This window comes from Ahaetulla prasina, chromosome 1 (genome assembly GCF_028640845.1).
Source record: "Ahaetulla prasina isolate Xishuangbanna chromosome 1, ASM2864084v1, whole genome shotgun sequence".
Taxonomy (NCBI): Eukaryota; Metazoa; Chordata; class Lepidosauria; order Squamata; family Colubridae; genus Ahaetulla; species Ahaetulla prasina.
In genome coordinates this window covers 287,636,337-287,657,021 of record NC_080539.1, presented here as the reverse complement: position 1 = coordinate 287,657,021, position 20,685 = coordinate 287,636,337, and the positions used below count along the sequence as shown (strand labels likewise).

Below are 20,685 nucleotides of genomic sequence, written 5' to 3'. Positions count from 1 at the left end.
CAAATAGCATTTAGGCTTATATACTCTCCATAGCGCTTTACAACACTCTCTAGGTCTAGGCAGTTTACAATGTAGAAACATTATTTGTATATTGCCCCCAATAATCTGGGTCCTCATTTTACCAATCTTGGCAAGGATGGAAAGCTAAGTCAACCTTAAACCCAGTCAGGATCAAACTCCAGGCTGTGGGCAAAGTTTGCCTGCAATACTGCACTTTAACCACTGTACCACCAGGGCTCTGATTTAAGTCTCAAAGCCAACAATGAATAGCTCTAAAAAAAGTTTTAGAACGCCCATGGCACTTTGAACAAGCAAACATTTGGTGAATCTTTAACTACACCAACTGCAAAACCATTTGAGGAGAGGTTAAATAAATTCATCAAAAATTAAACCCTGACACTACTCCAACTATACAATGCCAACAAGACGGTTTGATCTGACACCATCCCAGAGAATACTTAGGGGCATTTAACTATGAAGAATCAATTGCAGGGAGAAAGCAAAATGTCATTGTTAATGCAAACACCAATGAATTGCAGAATTAATAGTAGACCCATTACACCACCCAAGAATTGTGAAATATATCATGTATCAATTTCCATTTATTTCATTTATTGTAGGGCTGTCAAACTCCCAGCCTGCGGACTGAATGCGGCACGTACTGGCCACACCCACATCCGGTTTAGTGAAGGGGGGGAAAGTCCCGATACGTCATGTGATGCCGTGACAATGTGAGCTTGACACCCCTGATTTACTGTAACTTGCAGAAGGCAAAGTTTATGTCATCATTTCTTTGGTCACCTTGTGCCAAATATTATACTGTTTCAAATTTAGGCACTAGAATGCAACCTAAAAACACAAGGGCTCCAGGTCATTCATGAGAAATGAAAAATTGAAGAGCATGTTTTTGTCCTCAAAATATAGCATTATTCATCCAGCCAACTAAAATATTTTATATGAAGACATTCTTTTAGGAGGTAATAACTGTGTTGGAGGATTTGTGCAATAGACTCAGAAGAGAGTGACATGCCCTACATGACCTCAACGTCAACTACAAGTTGAAGTCAGCAGTCTTCAACTTCACTGTAGTTTGTAAAGTAGTTAAAATTAAAACATTGGCAAATGGCTGGAAAAAATGCTCTGTGACATAGAAATGGATCTGCAATTTGAAAAAATTGAAATCAGCAACTTCCAGACCATAAAAAAACCTGTGAAGACAAGCATCTGAAGATGATGTCTTCCAATACTAGAGGAGGACAAAGGTGATCAAGGATATCAAGTGATGACAGGATGACAGTTAGCATTAGGGGCCACTGCAGTAAAGGACAACAGGAGCAACAAGGATGAAGAACAACTCCAATCCCCAAAATAAAGTTGTCAGTGTTCAGGTCAATCTGAATGATGTAGTATCTTAATTTGAGTCCTCCTGTGGTCTTGAAGTCCAGTTTTATTCCTCTAATTTACTTGCTCAACAGGAGATAATCATACAAAAGCAGTGTGCTTCCTAGAGATGGCATTTAGATGAAGCCAACTGCTAAAGATAAGTGAAGTTGTTTTAAGCAAAACAATTTATGCAATTTTACATATGCTGAATGTAAAGTTAAGAATAGGCACAGGTCCTTTTCTCATATATTGAATAAGTTACTTAAAGTAATTTTCTCATATATGACTGAACACTTTCCTTGGCTTAGGTTTGATATTCAGACTTAATGGATTTTCAGATTTAATAGATACCCAAGCACTGTAGTAGTACACAAGTAACACATACATATGCTAACTTCATTTACTTTTGCTTAGGTGTGTGAATCCATATGAAAGATTCATATGTCTACCCACTCTGCATTTTTCCCAACATCTTTCGTGTCTATCATTTCAAAGTTATCAATGAATTTCCATTTTTGTCATCCAAGTCAGAAATTTTAATTTATCACTGATAGTTGCAAAAGGAAAAAGAAACTTGATCATGCAGGAAAAAAAGCTTTATTTCATCATTTACTCAGGCAGAAGTATCTTCTGGGCATATGAAAGAGATGCTCAGAAGATCTCGGAAAGCCATACCAAACTACTGACAGGCTGCAGCTGCTTCTTGGCTTTGAGAAACAATTCAGAGAGGTACATCGCTTGGGGAAAGCACTTCATGAAATGATTTGCACAGACTTACTAAATATTTTTGTACAAATTCATCATATCATATCATTTCATTTTAAGGCTAGCTACATTATGTAAAGCAGAGGGAGTAAGGAATAGAAAGCAAAGAAATGAAGGACATGAAATATACATAATTAAATTTAGTTGACACCAACACGGTTTGCTATTCCTGAATACCAACTGTATAATCCTGTACATTGTCCTTACTTCCACGTCATATGTACATTGCTTTATAAGCTGCCTTGAGATCTTCAAAATATTATTTCTTTCTGAAGTTCTCATCACCTCTACCGACTCACAACTTTATTGGTGCTCCTTTTCTCCTTTATCCACTCTTTATTCTTCATATGTTTTTTCATTCAATTGCCAACCATTCTTTCTGTACCATCAACTTAATTAAATACACTGGTCACTCATTTTTTTGCATTACTTCATATTTACTCACCATCCATCTCTTGAAACTATCTCTTCTTTTTATATCACACACATTTCATCCCAGTGCCAAAGAAGCCTGCCATCAAGAAACTGAATGACTACAGACTAGTTGCATAGGTCTTTGGAGATTCAAGCTGTGGTAGGATGTAGTGCAGAGCCATATTAACAGGATCATCTGTTGATCTATTTGCTTGGTATGCAAATTGCAAGGGGTCTAACAGCGGATCCGTGATGGTTTTCAAGTGGGACAGCACTAGCCTTTCAAAGGTTTTCATGACTACAGATGTTAGAGCAACTGGTCTGTAGTCATTCAGTTCCTTGTAGACTTTAGTTCAGCATTCAATACCATCATTTCAGACACTCTTCTAACTAAGCTAAACCAGCTACAGGTACCTGAACACACTTGTAAGTGGATTATAAGCTTCCTAACAAAAAGGAAGCAGCAGATGAAGCTAAGCAGAATTGTATCAGATACCTGTACAATTAGCATAGCCCATCCCCCCAAGGCTGTGTGCTCTCCCCACTTTTCTTCTGACTCTGTATACCAATGACTGCATCTCTAATGATCCATCTGTTAAACTACTGAAGTTCGCAGATGATAACAACAGTGATCGGTCTCATTAGATACAATGATGAATCCACATACAGACGGGAAGTTGAACGACTAGGCTTGTGATACGACCAGAACAATCTGGAACTGAACACACTCAAAACCGTAGAAATGGTGGTAGACTTTAGGAGAAACCTTTCCATACTTCCACCTCTCACAATACTAGACAACACAGTATCAACAGTAGAAACCTTCAAATTTCTAGGTTCTACCATATCACAAGATCTAAAATGGACAGCTAACATCAAAAACTTCATTAAGAAAGGACAACAAAGAATGTTCTTTCTGTGCCAACTCAGAAAGCTCAAACGGCCCAAGGAGCTGCTAATCCAGTTCTACAGAGGAGGAATTACTGAGTCTGTCATCTGCACCTCTATAACTGTCTGGTTTGGTTCTGTAACCCAACAGACACAGACTTCAGAGGATAATTAGAATCACAGAAAAAACAATTGCTACCAACCTGCCTTCCATTGAGGACCTGTATACTGTATGAATCAAAAAGAGGGCTGTGAAAACATTTACAGACCCCCTCACATCCTGGACATAAACTGTTTAAACTCCTACTCTCAAAACGACCCTATAGAGCACCGCACACCAGAACAACTAGACACAAGAACAGTTTTTTTCCGCTCACTATCACTCTCCTAAACAAATAATTCCCTCAACACTGTCAAAATATTTACTAAATCTGCACTATTAATCTTCTCATCATTCCCATCACCCATCTCGTTCCACTTATGACTGTACCTTTGTTGCTTGTATCCTTACGATTTATACTCATATTGATTGTTTCCTGATTGCTTATTTTTAGACTATGACTATCATTAAGTGTTGTAAGGGTTGTACCTTGATGAAGGTATCTTTTCTTTTATGTACACTGAGAGCATATGCACCAAGACAAATTCCTTGTGTGTCCAATCACACTTGACCAATAAAAAATTCTATTCTATTTTATTCTATTCTATTTATAATGCCACTTCTACTATTTACTTTGATTTTTCCCAATATACATAATCTCACCACAATATGACCAAGTGGCAAAAGCATACCTATGATAGCAATTTTTGCTACTTTTGATAAGCATTAATTTCTCAGAATAGATTATATTAAGGTGCAACTCCTATAAGTCAGGTGTTGTGCCTTAAAATGTCTCCATCCATTTCATAATTCCTAATTTTTATTAAACATTGTAGCAAGTGAGGTACCTAAATTCATCTACTTGATCTGGTTCTTCACTATTTTTAAATGATTTGTAATATTAACTTTATTTTTTTGTCTTTGTTACATTAATTTTTAGATCTATTCTCTTCATTACATCATATACTTCATTAAGTATTTGCTGAAAATTATACAGGCTCCCAAACAGGAACTGAACAAGTATTTGTATTTTCACATCCCCAACACACACACCACCAACTTTAACAAGCAGTCCTTGTATAGTAAAACTTCTGTATCTTCTTTCTATGGAATTTGGATATAAGAGAGGAAGTTTTACTTTAGACTTCACTCCATTAAGAAATTAGGATTTGAGGGTGGATGGTGATACTGTTTATATACTAAATATAGAAGTATTAAGACAAGATAAAAAAAGTAGGGAAAAAGAATATTTTGGCAGAAATTGAAACTATGTAAAGTGTATTTGAATATGATAAGTTGTATAAAATATGATTCGGTCAATACTCTGTTCATAAAATATGTATGTGAAAGAAAAAATCAATAAAACTTGTTTCAAAAAAAAAACACTTTACTCCAAACAATCATCTAAGTCTGGTGTTTCCAAAGCAGTATGGACAATTGACATAATTTATATTATTTGCATTTTGTTAAACATTCAATTCATGCACATGCATCCTCTACTTCCAACATATAGCTCTCTTATCTCATTTGGCAACCTCTTCTAATTTCATATTCATGCAAAACATTTCCAAGTTCATGTCAAATCATATATTTATCTAATAAAAAATGAGCAAGAAACTAACTTTGTCACACTCATATATTTCTTAGTGATAATACAGAGTCTTTCTGATTATCAAGCACAGATGGTGTCTTCGTCAATAAACAAATCACACAGAGTATCCATAAGCAAATCATATACATATTCTAATATTTCTTCAGTAACATAATCTATATCTGCAGCTTCAATATTTTTCAACAGCCACAGCTTTTATGACTTCCTTTTACTTATTTTTTTCTTGGACATAAACATTTTTATCATCTGTTTCAATTCCACTCTTCATATCACTATCATTCCTACACACATTTCTGATATACTTTTATCTCAAATCATTGTTGCTTTTATTTCTAATGCCATTTAGATTCCCTGTTTAGCCATTTTACAATGTTCATGTTTTATTTCTATCAACATTATTCAGCTTTTATCTCCCTCTTTTAAACTTAATGCTCTTTGCTCTTTCTTATTCTTTGCAATGATCATTTTCTCACTGTACACATTATATACTTCACTCTTATTTTTTGCAGTAACAATTGTCATCTGTATTTTTTTCATTTCCAGCCAGTTACCATTCACATTCACTCATGGATCTCCCAATCATTTATTTTCTACATTCTTGTCTCATTAACAATTCATTCATATCACCCAATAGAATCATTTTTTCTAGATTGCATTCATGCAGAATATTGTATATTTTCCTCAAAACTCTTGTTCTTCCTTTATTTAATTTATATGCCACTCATCTCACCATTTATCACAATTCACTGAGATAACATGCTACCAATCATTGGAGTCACCTCCCAAATGACACTATTCCATATTTCCAGTAATACTTAAGCATAGACCTTCACTTCCACGTGTATATTCATCATTGCATTGGAGTAGATCACCTTCATTTAAATCTATACATTGTTCCTTTCTCTTACAGTCAGATACATTTTTAATTAATTTCATATATTAGTTCAGACTCTATGTCATTTATTCTTCTTACATTCCAAGTTGCAATCTTCCATAAATCTTCATATAAATGGGTGACCTCTGTCTTCCATCAGGGTTTTAATCAGTAGAGGCTAAGGTCTACCATTTTTGGTAAGATTTAGAAGGCACACATACTTAATTGCACTTTTGCATTATGCAACATTCTTTGTCAGCAATAGCATAGCACCATAGCACCTAAATATGGGCATATTTAGGATAAAATGACCTAAGCAAAAACAAAACCCAGCACACAAACTAGTACTGCTAACCTACAGAGTGCTTGACAACATACTTTGTCCTTACTCCACCAAGAAGCAATAGCACTTAGACTTATATACCACTTCTAAGTAGTTTAGAGAGTCAACATATTGTCCTCCCAAATCTGATTCCTCATTTTATTAACCTCAGAAGGATGGAAGCCAAGTCAACCTTGAGCTGCTAAGAATTGAGCAGCTCACTGGAGTGAGCAGTGAGTTAGCCGACAGTGCTGCATTCTAACCACTGCGCCACCACAGCTCTAGGTGGTGGTCGTAGGAGGTACATGCAATGTACTGACAGATGACTCATTCCTCCCCCCTACACAAAACAACAACAACAGTAAGATTCACTGCAATGACTGCTTATTGAAGACAATATCCAATATCTTGGAAACAAGAAGATGAAGTAATTAAAAAAGCAATAAACTATATTACCACAATGCCAAAAAACAGCATGGAGGAAATTGTGTAATTTTGTTTTCTTGATTATTATAATTCACAATATACTGGATTTTATGCATTTGTAGTACAATGTGGGGGGATGTACATTCTACAAATAAGATAACAAACTATAACTTGACAGAACTCATCAAAATAGGACAGAACTTGTAGATTTTGGGAGAGATTGCTCACATCATAATTTCCTGACTCAGGCATGGAAGTAAGCATACTTTTATTAAGGAGGCTGTTACAAATTACATTATGAATGTCATAAATAATTGGAATATGCTAGCACAGCATTTATTTACAATCTTCCAAAACACAGTCTGAGAGTTCACTTACATGCTGCCAAAAATGTGTATAAACAATATAAATAATTGGATTTCAAACAGATTTCCATGGTTACTTTCCTCAATTTTTACAACATAAACACAATCATAGAATCTTGTAACTGATATTTCCAAAAACATTTAGATTATACTGTTTTTAACGATTTTAATATTAACGATTAATTAATTTAATTTAATTAATTTAATTAATCGTTTCATAGTTCCCATCACCAATCTCTTTCCACTTATGACTGTATGACTATAACTTGTTGCTGGCAATCCTTATGATTTATATTGATATATTATCATCAATTGTGTTGTAAATGTTGTACCTTGATGAACGTATCTTTTCTTTTATGTACACTGAGAGCATATGCACCAAGACAAATTCCTTGTGTGTCCAATCACACTTGGCCAATAAAATTCTATTCTATTCTATTCTATTTCAGTGAAGCTCCTATTGTTGCAGGTATCTGGAAAATATTAGCTATGCCAACTTTTCTAAATCTTAGTTACTATACATATATCATATCTTTCTTCTAAATAGCTCAAGGGAGTATACATTGGCCCATCTTTCATCTGATCCTTTGAACATTAACCTATGAAGTAGGTTTGGTAGGTAAGTCATTGGCCTGGTCTCTCAACAAGTCTTACCATAATGTGAGGATTTATTCATGGATCTTTCTAGTACCAGTCTAATCATTATAGGCTCTCACGATTATCAGAATAATTATACAAAAGGATTACAGATATTTTGTCAGAATACCAATAAACAGGTTATTGATTTTGACAGGTAAGATCCTGCCAAGCAATTATTAGCATTTGTAATCAAATGCAGCTTTAAAACATTGTTTTGTTTTGTTTTCATATTCTTACCAACCATAAAAGTCAATTAGTTATTTGACAATATTATTTACTTATTTATAGGTGGTCCTCAACTTACAACCATAATTGGGACTGGAAATACAGTTGTAAGTGGTTAATTTGAGGCTTCCACATAAGCAAAAGTAATTTTCTGTCTTTTTTTGCACTGATCATTAACTGAATGCCACGGTTAAGTGAACATTGCGATTATTAAGCAAACACCAGTCACTAAGTAAAATCAATCAAATGAATGGGTGTGGGGGGTTTTTGTTTTTTGTTTTGCCAGAAAATGGCCCAAAACATCACAATCATGGTCAAGTAACTGTGGAGCACCGTAAATGTCTGCAAATTGGACCTGCCCGATGTGTGATCATGTGACTGCAGGGAGGCACACAGCACAACCATTTACAACAGCCAGAGATGCTATATAACTTTTAGTAATAATAATGCAACTCTCTCATTTTGACAATGCTGGTAGGGATCCTGGGATCTGTATTTATGACATCAAGTTACAGAATACTTAATAGGAGTTTTCCAATGAGGCCAATTAACTAATTAATTAACACATTTCATATCCACTGGATGTCATGCCCCTGGCATGAATAGTCATCAAAAAAGTTGACAATTCAAGTTATTTCATGAAACTGAATAATAAGACATTTAAAACTAGCATGAATAAGTATTTCTCTATGCAGTCTGTAACCAATACGTTCCCACGAGATGAGATGTTGCTTGCTAATTTAGATTACCTCAAAAAGAAACTACTGTAAAGAAATTATTAGATAATATGTTTATTAGTGGCTACTATTTTAATGACTGTGTGCTTCCTCCAGATACGGGAGATAGAACAGAGTCTATATATACTAGGTGTGTGGGAGCAACAATGGGAGAGGAGAGTTGCTTTGATCAGTTGTTATGGGCTTTCTCAACTTATCTGATGGACCACCGAATGAGATAAATTGCTGGCTAGATGGCCCTCGGCTTCATCCAGCAAGACTATTCTTAAAAAAGGAATCAACAATGAGATAGCACAGAGACTGATTCTGAGGAAATATATAAAATATTGCCATCATTTAGGTTTAAAAAGTCTCTCACAGCATATTAAAAATGAAAATAAATTCTCCAGTGCTAATTAAGTAAATGCCGACTCTAACATAAAAGGCTGTATTTTCATTTGCATCATCTTATCATAGCAATAGCAATTAGCCTTATATACCACTCCATAGTGCTTTATAGCACTCTCTGGGCAATTTACAATATCACCATTGTTCCCAACAATCTGGGTCCTCGTTCTATCAACCTCAGAAAGATGGAAGGTTGAGTCAACCTTGAGCCCCTTCAGGATCGAACTTCAGGCTCTGGACAGACTTAGCCTGCAATACGGTATTCTAACTACGGTACCACCAGGGCTCCTGCTTAATCAAAACAATAAAGTGTAATTTATGTGATTTATTAGCTTAAATATTGTGAAATAAACTAGAATTCATTTGATATTATTCTATTTTTAGTTGCCAATTACTCTTTGCCGTCATTGCTAATATGCCAGTCTTAAAACTGAAATCTATGAATAAGTCAATATCAAGAAGGAAACTAACAGAAGCTAGTAAACAATACAAAAGGCTCTACTAACGTGTGCACAATACAGACAAAATTCTATCCAGCGGCAACGGACGTCTGGAAGGCTTCTCCTGCCTCCAGCGCCCGAATCCGGCCGCCGCCGAGGCCCTCAGGGGCCAGGTGTTCCGAAAAGGACACCTGCCGCACGGACGGCTTGCCAGGGGTCTCCCAGCCGACATACAGGACTGTGGGGACCGATGCTGGCGCGTCCTAGGCTTGGCGGGGTTTGGAGGCCACAGGCCGCGGCCATTATCTTGGTCGTCGCCTGGGCCGCTGTGCCCAGTGACACCGGGGCATTGGATTTATAACTGCAGCAGCCTGGTGGTGAACAGGGCACGGAGAAGAATTGAGGAGGAGAAGGGAAGGGAATATCGGTAAATGTGAGTGGAGTGCTCCGGAGTGCGGGGGGGTTTTTTCTCCCCTGCGGTTGGAAGGAGCACGAGTTATTCTGGAGAGGAGAACTAAAAATAAGAAGATTACCGGTTTTGTGGAGCTCTGGAGAGAAGAGGAGATGGAGAAATTTAGGAGGGAAGGTTTGAGGCCCCCCCTCCTTCTGGGGAACAGTGGTGGCGTCCAGCTTCCGCCTTCACTATGAGAATTTTGATGACATCACTTCCCTTGACTTCCTGGTTGACTAACTGTACTCTGGACTCGTTGCTCCTGTGAGTGCCCCTGGTGGATCCGGAGGAAATTACAAGGATACTGTGCCTGCCTGAGGATTTTGTATTTTTTTTCCTTAATGGCAAAGGTCAGAGACCAACTGCTGGAGAGATGGAGAGAATTTTGGAAAAGTTATCTAATATGGACAAGAAATTGGATGAAATAAGAGCAGAAATTGTGACTATCCAAAAGGATTTAAAGGATACTCAACAAGTTTCAGCAGAAAACAAGCAGAAAGTGGAAGGTTTGGAGGGTGAGATCACGGGCAGTGCAGAAAAGAGAGGAGACGACAGGCAATGCTGTGCTTGGACTACAGATGGATAAAATGTCTTATTTCCTTAGGTTTCAAAATTTGGAAGAAGTGGACCAAGAAGACTTGAGAGATGTTGTGACTAAATTGTTGGGAGAATTTCTTGGGAGAGGTGTTGATTTCATGAATTGGGATGTGGATCGAGTTTATAGAGTTAATTCGCAATATGCACGCACGCATGCAGTTCCCAGAGAGGTTCATGTCAAATTTGTGAGAAGAGGCGAGAGATGAAATTCTTAGAAAACATAGGAGTGGGGCACTGATTTACAGGGGCAGGAGATAGCCATTCTGAGGCAGATTCCCAGACAGGTGCGTGAAAAAGAAAGAAATATTATTTTTGTCAAGCAAATTGTACCAGAAGGAGTGGGCTTCAGATGGCTGATGCCAGAAGGATTGATGATTTTCCGGGAGGGCATTACGAAAAAAATCAGTACAATTGCGGAGGCTACGGCCTATGTGGAGGAACACAAAGCCCTCCTGGAATCAGATGACCCAGGAATTGAAGAAGGGGAGGTTATAGATCATGGGGAGGAAGCGGCTGCCGCTGTTGCGGCCCTGGAGTTGGGTCAGGCTGAACCCAGAGTTCTGAGATCTAAAACTAGGAAGTGATAAAGATATTTGGGATTGTGTTGGTTTTCCTTACTCTCTTTTGTACGATATTCTGTTTATTCTTGACTCTTCTTTATTACGTATTTAAAATTTGTAAACTTAGCTACTTCGTGTCACCTGCTTGCCATATGGCTGTTGTATGTGTTAAAAAATTTGAGTAAAATTCTTATTTTAGATAAGAAAAATATGCCAGTCTTAAAACTGAAATCTATGAATAAGTCAATATCAAGAAGGAAACTAACAGAAGCTAGTAAACAATACAAAAGGCTCTACTAACGTGTGCACAATACAGACAAAATTCTGTTCATAGGTTCAAGTATAAAGAAGTTCAAAAGGAAAAAACAATTAGAACTATTAATGAAAGAAAAAAGCTTCGATTAATTTAAGATCTTAAGGCATGTTTCTTTGTAAAGTCATTAGTACCCTCCAGTACGTTTCTTAAGAAAGTAGCATTTAAAAAGAAAACTATAGATTTAGATGAAGATCAAGAATCTCCCATGAATCAAGAATTCATGGACTATTTGTAATGACCTACAGATAGTCCTTGATTTATGACTGATTGGTTAGCAATTGTTCAAAGTTCCAGTGGACACCCTCACCCAAGAGATACTAACAACCTGGTTTCAAAGTTCTGATGGCTACCACCATCTCTGTTGGTCATATGATCACATTTTGGGTGCTAAGCAACCAGCTCATATTTACAGACATCTGAAGCATCTTTCAGTCATGTGATTACGACTTACTATGGTTTTGCTGGAAATCAGCATTTACTTCTGGTTTTTGGTAAAAACACCCCGTAGCAAACAATGGGTTCATTTTTCTTTTCATCACTGCTTCCTAATTTTTATATTCAAGAGTAAAAAAAAAATAAAGTTAAAAAAAAGAATTTATTGCTTGCCTGATTTTAATTTTATGTAATTTCATTCAGCATGAAGCAATTACCAATTAATAATAAATGTTGGGATGAAACAGAATACAAACCATGATGATTAGTAACCGATTTAGAAAATCTACAAAATTATTTATCTCAATAATAGACCCTCCTTAATGTAGTGCGTTTAATCAGCTTTAATGTTAATGTATTAGGTCACTGCTTTGCTGATAGACCTTTAATCTAGAATTACTAAAAGGGATCTATGAAAAATTGTACTGCCATTTGTTCCAGAGAGGTTTTAAAACAAAATTACTTTACTTTTTAAAATTGCTCCCTGCTCAGTTAGCAGAAAGGAATTTTGAAAACTTTTTTTTTACTTATTTATACTTTTACTTCACTTTATTTTAATTTCAGAAATCTATATCATGTTCAGTAGCAAGTGATAAGCAGTTAGCTTAGTACGTGATAAAATAAATGAAACATATTCTCAATAAGGTTGAACAGTTGTGCTCAATACCATCAAAAAATTATTCTTCCTGATGGAAAAACAAACTTAATGATGCTTAAAGAAACATCATCATGGCAAAAGGCATACTTTAATGCAATCTCACATTCTGCTGCTTTCTTTGTTGCTTTTGATCATAACTATATTAAGTCATTACAGCTTGCTTCTGGCAGAAATGTGCAGTGCTTCAGATTCAAAGGAAAAAATACACTTCAGAACTCATCGGGACACACATAGAGCACCTACATATCTTTTCTAGGAGGCAGAATGCAAAAGAAGCTTTGTGTTCCTTGGAAAACGCAAAGTTGTTTACAGTTGTGCCTCGATGCACTCTATGCACACAGTTGTGCCTCCAGGCACTTCACGGCATCAAACAACCCTAGTTCCAGACCTAAACAAGGGATAGAAGAATTTTGTTTCACTTAAACTGAACCAATAAAAGTTCCTGGCTTATGAACGGGCCACAATCTTCATTGATTTCCCCAGCCACATTGGGCTGGACTACCTTCCAATTAGGAACTGATGACAGTTTGAAGCAGTTGCTACACTGCAATCACGTCACATACAAAGATTTTGGAGAGCTCCAGGGAACTGCAGGAAATGAGTGGGAAAAAACATAGCCTTTGCAACTCTATTATCAAAACCTAAGCAAAGTAAAGAACATCTCTTTCTTAGACAATGGCAACCAGGCATTTAAACAAAAACTGAGTAGACAATTGAAAGTGGCTGACAGCAGTAGTAACATATGATTACTTAAAGATAGCTTGATATATAACTTGATCTATAATTGTTATTGTAGAAATCAGTGAACACAGTATTGATATAATATTGTTATCAAAGAAATAAACATTAAGAACATTAAGTTATTAATTACTCTGAAAACATATATTTGTTTGAAGTGAAACTAAAAAATAATCAATAGCATGTAAAGTTATTAATTAATAACAGTATTAATAATTGTTATTTACTTTATTCATTAAACATGAAACTCAGTCAACTGAACATTCAAAAATGCATCACAAATACCACTGACTGGTGCTAATGGTTGATACGGGTTGCTGCCAGCGTCCTAGGTATCAACCAAGTACCTTCTTAAGATGTACGATGTTCCAGGTAGCATATTTTTTTGCACTTCCATTAGTGTTATTGCAGGAAGCTGCAATTTGCTGATCTATCTTACAAAATTCTTGGACATGGTACCAATTATTTATTATTATTATTTTTTATTTTATTATTATTATTATTATATAATATAATGTATTATTATTATTGTTATTAATTAATAGCATGTAAGCTTATTAGTAACCTTGAGTATCACTAAGTGTTGTATCTTTTTATTCTTGATGAGTGTATTTTATTCTCCTTATGTACACTGACAGCATATACACCAAAGACAAATTCCTTGTGTGTCCAATCACACTTGGCCAATAAACAATTCTATTCTATCTATCTATCTATTTACAGCAGTGAAAGTTGATACAACAACAACAATGAAAGTTGTAAGCACAAAATAAAGACCATTTGCCTAGATGTAAATTCTTTAAGGCAGTCCACACAAGGAAATCAAAATCATGAATACTAACGCTACCTCACAGATACTGTAACATCATATGTCAGCTTCTGTGAAGATCTATGTGTACCGACTAGGAACTTGTGAATATACAATAACAACAAATCTTGTTTCATAGCTAAACTTAAAGCAGCTATGTCGTTCCAAAGAGGAAGCCTACAGAAAAGGTGATAAAATGCTGTACAATCAGGCCAGAAATGTATTAACAAGGGAGATCAGAGCAGCAAAAAGAAGCTACTCTGAAAAGCTAAAGAATCAGTTCTCAACAAATCAACCAGCAAACATGTGGAAAACTCTTAAAAAGAGTGCTCTCTCCACTTCTCTCTATATACCAATGATTGCATCTCTAACGATTCATCTGTTAAACTACTGAAGTTCACAGATGACACAACAGTGATCGGTCTCATTAGATACAATGATGAATCTGCATACAGACGGGAGGTTGAACGACTAGGCTTGTGGTGCGACCAAAACAATCTGGAACTGAACACACTCAAAACCGTAGAAATGGTGGTAGACTTTAGGAAAAACCCTTCCATAATTCCATCTCTTACAATACTAGACAACACAGTATCAACAGTAGAGACCTTCAAATTTCTAGGTTCTACCATATCACAAGATCTAAAATGGACAGCTAACATCAAAAACATCACAAAAGCACAACAAAGAATGTTCTTTCTGTGCCAACTCAGAAAGCTCATACTGCCTAAGGAGCTGTTGATACAGTTCTACAGGGGAAGTATTGAGTCTGTCATCTGCAGCTCTATAACTGTCTGTTTTGGTTCTGCACCCAACAGACACAGACTTCAGAGGATAATTAGAACTGAAGAAAAAACAATTGCTACCAACCTGCCATCCATTGCGGACCTATATACTGCACGAGTCAAAAAGAGGGCTCACATCCTGGACATAAACTGTTTCAACTCTTACCCTCAAAACGACACTATAGAGCACCGCACACCAGAACAACTAGACACAAGAACAGTTTTTTCCCGAACACCATCACTCTGCTAAACAAATAATTCCCTCAACACTGTCAAACTATTCACTAAATCTGCACTACTATTAATCTTCTCATCATTCCCATCACCCATCTCCTTCCACTTACGACTGTATGATTGTAACTTTGTTACATGCATCCTTATGATTTATATTGATATTGATGGCTTCCTGATTGCTTATTTGTACCCTATGACTATCATTAAGTGTTAGACCTTATGATTCTTGATGAACGTATCTTTTCTTTTATGTACACTAAGAGCATATGCACCAAGACAAATTCCTTGTGTGTCCAATCACACTTGGCTAATAAAAAATTCTATTCTATTCTATTCTGTTCTGTTCTGTTCTGTTCTGTTCCTTTATTATAAGGATCTTACCATTCTAAAATCCCTCCCCTCCTGTCCTGCATTTACATCCCAGAGGACTAGGGAGGGTTAATCCTCAAATTACATTTCTGGCTTGGACAGAAATTTCATTTATCAGACCCTGATTGCAGCTTTTCCTCCTGTTTCTCAAGGTTATCCTCACAGCCCAAGACAAGAAAAGATAACAGACAACATGGTATATTCACATGCAATAGGGAAATGCTCAGTATTCTATGAAAGGCAATGTTTTAAACTTCTTAGAGGAGTGGAGAATTTCTGCCTTTACTGCTAGGCCAGTTTTAAAGCTTAAATATTAAAATGTTTGTCAGCTTTTTGTTTCTATTCAAGCAATAACAAGTTGTAACCATGAATTAAAAAGTTACTTAAAACAATTCAGTGTTATCTAAAAGAATACAACAAAGCATAAAACTATTACACCTGAAAATGCTAAAAGAAATCTAGGTAAGTGTCATGAAAATGAAATACTTTGTGCCTATACAATGTAAACATGTAACAAAGATTTTAAAATCTTGTATGACCTCTCACTAAGTATGAGAATTATAATCCTTTGGATATACATATGTTTATGGTCTGGACTTTTAATATCAGAATGCATGTTTGTTGAATATAAGGTATTAACATTTTCTATTAATGTTTGTGGGTGAACCAACAATGTAGACCTTTAAGAAGAAACTGGACAACCATTTGTCCAGAATGATACAGGTCTCCTGCTCTAGCAGGTGGTTGGCTAGAAGACCTCCAAGGTTTCTTCCAACTTTGTTATTCTGTTAAATTCTGAAGTATTAAAAAAAAGACCTGTTTTGTGCTAATATTAACATAAAGTTCGACTGGTTGGGAACCAAACAGAACTTGAGATTTTTTTAAAAAATCTATGAATTAAATAGCATTAGTACATTTTTCTTTGTTTATTGGCTATATTAATTAAAGCATGCTTCAGCAGCCAATATTGCTGCTATAAATTAGGGTGGTTCATAATTATAAGTTTAATAATAAGCAACTCTTAGCTCTGAGTCAAACCCTTCAGTTTGGTATAATTCAAATGCTCTCCCACATTACTAGATCATCTCCAGTATCCAGTTTTTGATTCTCTGTAATGTGAGTTCTCTGGGTGAATGTAAGTGGGGCTGGGAGTGGGAGTTTTATTGCTTAAAAACAGTGGGATAAAGTTTTCCTAGTTTGCATTACTGAATCTGCTGTTCAGATTTTTTCAGTGTAGAAACAAATACTAGAGATACAAGAAATGTAATATTGGCAAATATCCAGTTTTCCCCTCAAGGATGTCACTAACCTTGAGCTGGTAGAAAAGTATATCAGCATAAAATTTGTTGTCTCTACTGGCAAACCCTCTCTGGTAGCAAATATGGGTCGCTCAGAGGTGCTATCCTATATCAATGGATTTTGTCAAACTCAGAGAACTTAAACAACACAGTCTGTATTTTGTCATAGGAACAAAGCTAGCAAATGATACTGTACCTATTTAGGGCTGGATAAAGAGAGGGTTTGGTGGATTCACTGGTTTCTCTCCCCTTTCACTATGTGTCACCAGCAACTAATTCTTCTTCTTAAGGTTGAAGCTGATAAAGAATATTCACCATCATTCAAACACTGTTCTGTTTGTGCACAAGCATTTTGCACAGTACTGTTGAAAATAAACTTCCAAATCAAAAATCCTTTAGGCACAAGTTTAGGCCTTCCTTGGGTTCAACACTACTCCAGAGGAGTACTAAATCCATGTTCAATAGTAGCCTAAGACATCCTGCATAAAGAGTTACAAAGAGTGGTACCATGCAGCTACCATTACCTTCACCATTGGTGGTCAAATGCTGTTCAAGTTAAATCAGGTCCCCCAGATGGGGATCAACTGAGAGATCTGGTGGGAACTTGAGGAGACCTTGGTTTGGGAGAAAAAACGCAGATGGTGGAGGGCATGAGGCATGGTCACACCAGATTAAAGTAGCCACTAACTGGATGGTCAATGACATACAACAGATTGGCAAAAAGTGCCAAGATGCAGGGGGAAATAAAACTTTTATAATGTGCAACTAAGGACTAGAGAGCAGATCAACTCATCACCAGAGATTTATTTCAGCTATCTTTTGACCCAAATAAAGACAACTCAAAATGCAGAGCCATCCAAACTTTTTCAGAAATCAAACTGATTAACTGTGACCTGTCTTTTCAAGGCCAAAGAATATACACTGCTACAAAAATTAGTGTAACTTTCAACCAGGCAAAGAGAGACAGTCACAGCCTCACAAACACTAAACAAAAGCTAATAGTCCTTAAAGTCAGAGCTGCCTAGGGCAGCATGAGTTTTTTTTCACTAAATAATACAGGGCTGCCAACTTAAGGCCAGTAGGGTTTAATTTAAGTGTTGGGCAGGGGAGGGGTAGGACAGAGTCCCAGAGTGGCCTTAGAAGAGGGTGCATGTAAATTTAATAAATAAATAAAACGAATAAAGGCACTTCTGGTGGTTTGGAAGGCTTAAAAGGGAGAGAGGGGAGAGAAAGCTGTCTGCCAGCTTTTTATTTACGTTATTATGATGTTTTTATTATGCAAGAAGTTCACACTTTCTTTTTAGGGTGGGACTTGGGAGCTTGTCAAAACAAATTGGCCTATCAGAAAAGCCAGAAAATGTCCACTCCTCTGAAGAAGGGTCTAATAATAACATTTCAACAGACCCTCACGACCAAAGAGACAGGGAAGGAGGAGGGAGGGACAAGGCTGCCTCCTCCATTCTGTCCAACCTGCTCTGAAGGACGTCTAAGCAACTTTTCCCCGCGCGCGCACACACCACCCACACCAAACCAGCAAAGCGACTGCAGCGCCGTGTAAACACTCTTGCGACGCAAACCGCCCCAATTAAGCGGCGTTGTCCGGGTTTACCTAGGGGACCCCCAACGCGCGCCTTCCCCGCCCCCTCCGCCGCAAGGAGAAACAAATGCGCTCCGGTGTTACAAAGGCAGCCAACTTTGCGCTTTTTCTTTTTTTCTTTTTACTTCCCGCCCTCCGCCTAAGAGCGATACAAAACGAGAAGGGGGCGGGAAGGAGAAGAGGCGGCGGGAGGCAGCCCCGCGTCAAAGGCTCCATCCCGCTGCCCTAAGGCTTCCCTTCCCCCAGCATCTCCCCCTGGCTCGCCCCTCGAAGCCCACGCCTCTTCCCCGCTGGAGCAGGCAGCTGTCCTCGCCAGCCTCCGCTCCCTTCGTCCAGCTCCCACTCACCCGCCGAGCCCAGGAACAGCCACAGCAGCCACATTGCCGCCAGCGCAACAGCCGCTCTGCAAACTTTGGGGGGCTCTCCCGAGAGCCTCCGCCTCTCGGCCCGAGCCCGGCCCAGGCCCAGGCTGCTGTGGTGGTGGAGGAGGAGAAGGAGGAGGGTCAGGGGGAGGCTCCCTTCCAGCCAGCCGGACCCTCACGCCCAGCCTGCCGCCTGCCTTCTCGTTCGCTCCCTCGCGTGCACCCTCCCGAAGCGCTTCTTGCCAAACCAAATGGCCACTGCGCCGCCCTCGCGACGTCCCGGAGCCCAGGCTGCTCCCGCCTTGCCCGAGGGTAGGAGTCGTTGTGACGGCTCACGCCGCCTCCTCCTCGGAGCCCCTTTGCTCCGAGTGGAAAGTAGGTCCAGTGGAGCGCAGCTGGTAAACTGCACCGATCTCTTAAATGCTTCAATCCCCATTAAAACATCCCAGACAGATTGACGAACAGTTGGGTCCGCCGTCAAACTAATCTCACTTTTCTAACGTTCAAAGGTCTCTTGCCTTCCTGTTGACATCACGGAGTATATGGGCATCTGCCTTAAATCGTTTTAGCCAGCTATTTTAATTATTTTCTCCTCGTTGAGAGATTTCTAGTTGTTCTGGTATAGTTTGTTTGTTTGTTTGTTTGTTTGTTTTCTGAGCCATTTACTGTCCTTTGGATTGTTGAGAGATGCTGATAAATAAAATAAAATAATAAATAAGCCTGGATATTTGAGACCTGAGTCCAGTAAAGTTGCAGGAGTTGGCACTTGATCCCACTGTGATGGCCCCTTGGAAGAAGCCTAAGAAGGAGAAAGGTGAAACTAGGCAGAGTAGGTCTATTCTAACTCTGTGCTAGGAGACCTCAGAGGCAGAAAGAGATATGACCTAAACTTTAAAGGATAGTTAAGCCAACTTTTTTGAGGTGCACACATCAAACCAAATCAACTGTAATGCCATGTAAACACTATTTTCTATTTTGCATTGGTCAGGCTGCACTTAGAATATTTTGTCCAGTGGTTTATTTGATCAAGATTAAAATAAGACTTTCTCTTTTTTAAAAAAAAATGTTCTGGCAATCCTTTATGGACTTTTTGCTGACACTAGGATTAAAAACTTGATGTTTTACAAATTTGCATCTAGATAAGGAATGGAACATGTGATGAAGAGATACCTGTTTATAACCATATAGCCGTACGGGTGAAGAGTTTATGTGAACATTTATGTATAGTTGTGCTAAAGGTTCAAAGTCACTTTATATGTTTTATTTTTCTTTATTCTTTATTCTTTTTTCTGCACTTTTTATTCTTTCTTCACATTCTGTTCTCTTTCTCTAAGTTTAGTTTGTTTTAATTTTTATTAATAATTTTAATTATAACTGTAATTTTTTTTAAAAAAAACAATATTTTAGTCCAGGTCTGGACATTGCGTTTTAGGAAGGGCCATGATATCCAGAGAACAACCATAATGATAACAGGCCTGGAAAGAGAAAAGCTTATTTTTAGCTGTTGGTGTTGCCTTGGGTCTCAAGGAAGAGCAAGCTGGAAGTGTTTCTTTAGGAGTTCCTGCTAGTGCGAAGGGTATCCAGACAAAGCTTGTTACAGGTTAGGTATATAAACCTGGCTTACATACATATGAGCTTGGTGGCACAATGGGAGCCCTTTCAGGTTTTGTTTTTAGGTGCCTTTAGGTCGTTTTTGACTCCAGGGAACCACCTGGAAAAGTCCCTGTAATTTTGGAAGTAGTTTGCCATTCCTCTGGCTCAGAGAGAGTGACCGACCTAACATCACATTGCTGCTTTATGCCTAAGGTGGGACTAGAATTCATCATCTCTTAATATCTACTCTGGTGCCTTAATCAGCACACTAAATTGGCTCTTTCAGAATACAGTCTGAGAATTTAATTTA

The 20,685-nt window shown here is 37.7% G+C and overlaps 1 protein-coding gene across 5 annotated transcripts in view; it reads right to left on the bottom strand.

Moving 5' to 3' along the window:
- The window catches only part of LDLRAD3 (low density lipoprotein receptor class A domain containing 3), a 181,011-nt gene extending 161,868 nt beyond the window's left edge, over nt 1-19,143 (bottom strand). Inside the window, exons 1-3 of one of the 5 annotated variants that reach the window (XM_058161674.1) lie at nt 18,768-19,143; nt 12,835-12,979; nt 11,953-12,046 (exon numbers count right to left, since the gene is read on the bottom strand). In XM_058161674.1, coding sequence (XP_058017657.1) covers nt 11,953-12,037 — 85 coding nt within the window. In that variant the 5' untranslated portion in view covers nt 12,038-12,046; nt 12,835-12,979; nt 18,768-19,143. Of the gene's footprint in view, nt 1-11,952; nt 12,047-12,834; nt 12,980-17,019; nt 17,099-18,767 lie in introns of those variants that run through there. The other 4 variants (XM_058161667.1, XM_058161668.1, XM_058161669.1 and 1 more) reach the window with 4 other exon arrangements.
- Between the last annotated feature and the right edge of the window lie 1,542 nt (nt 19,144-20,685).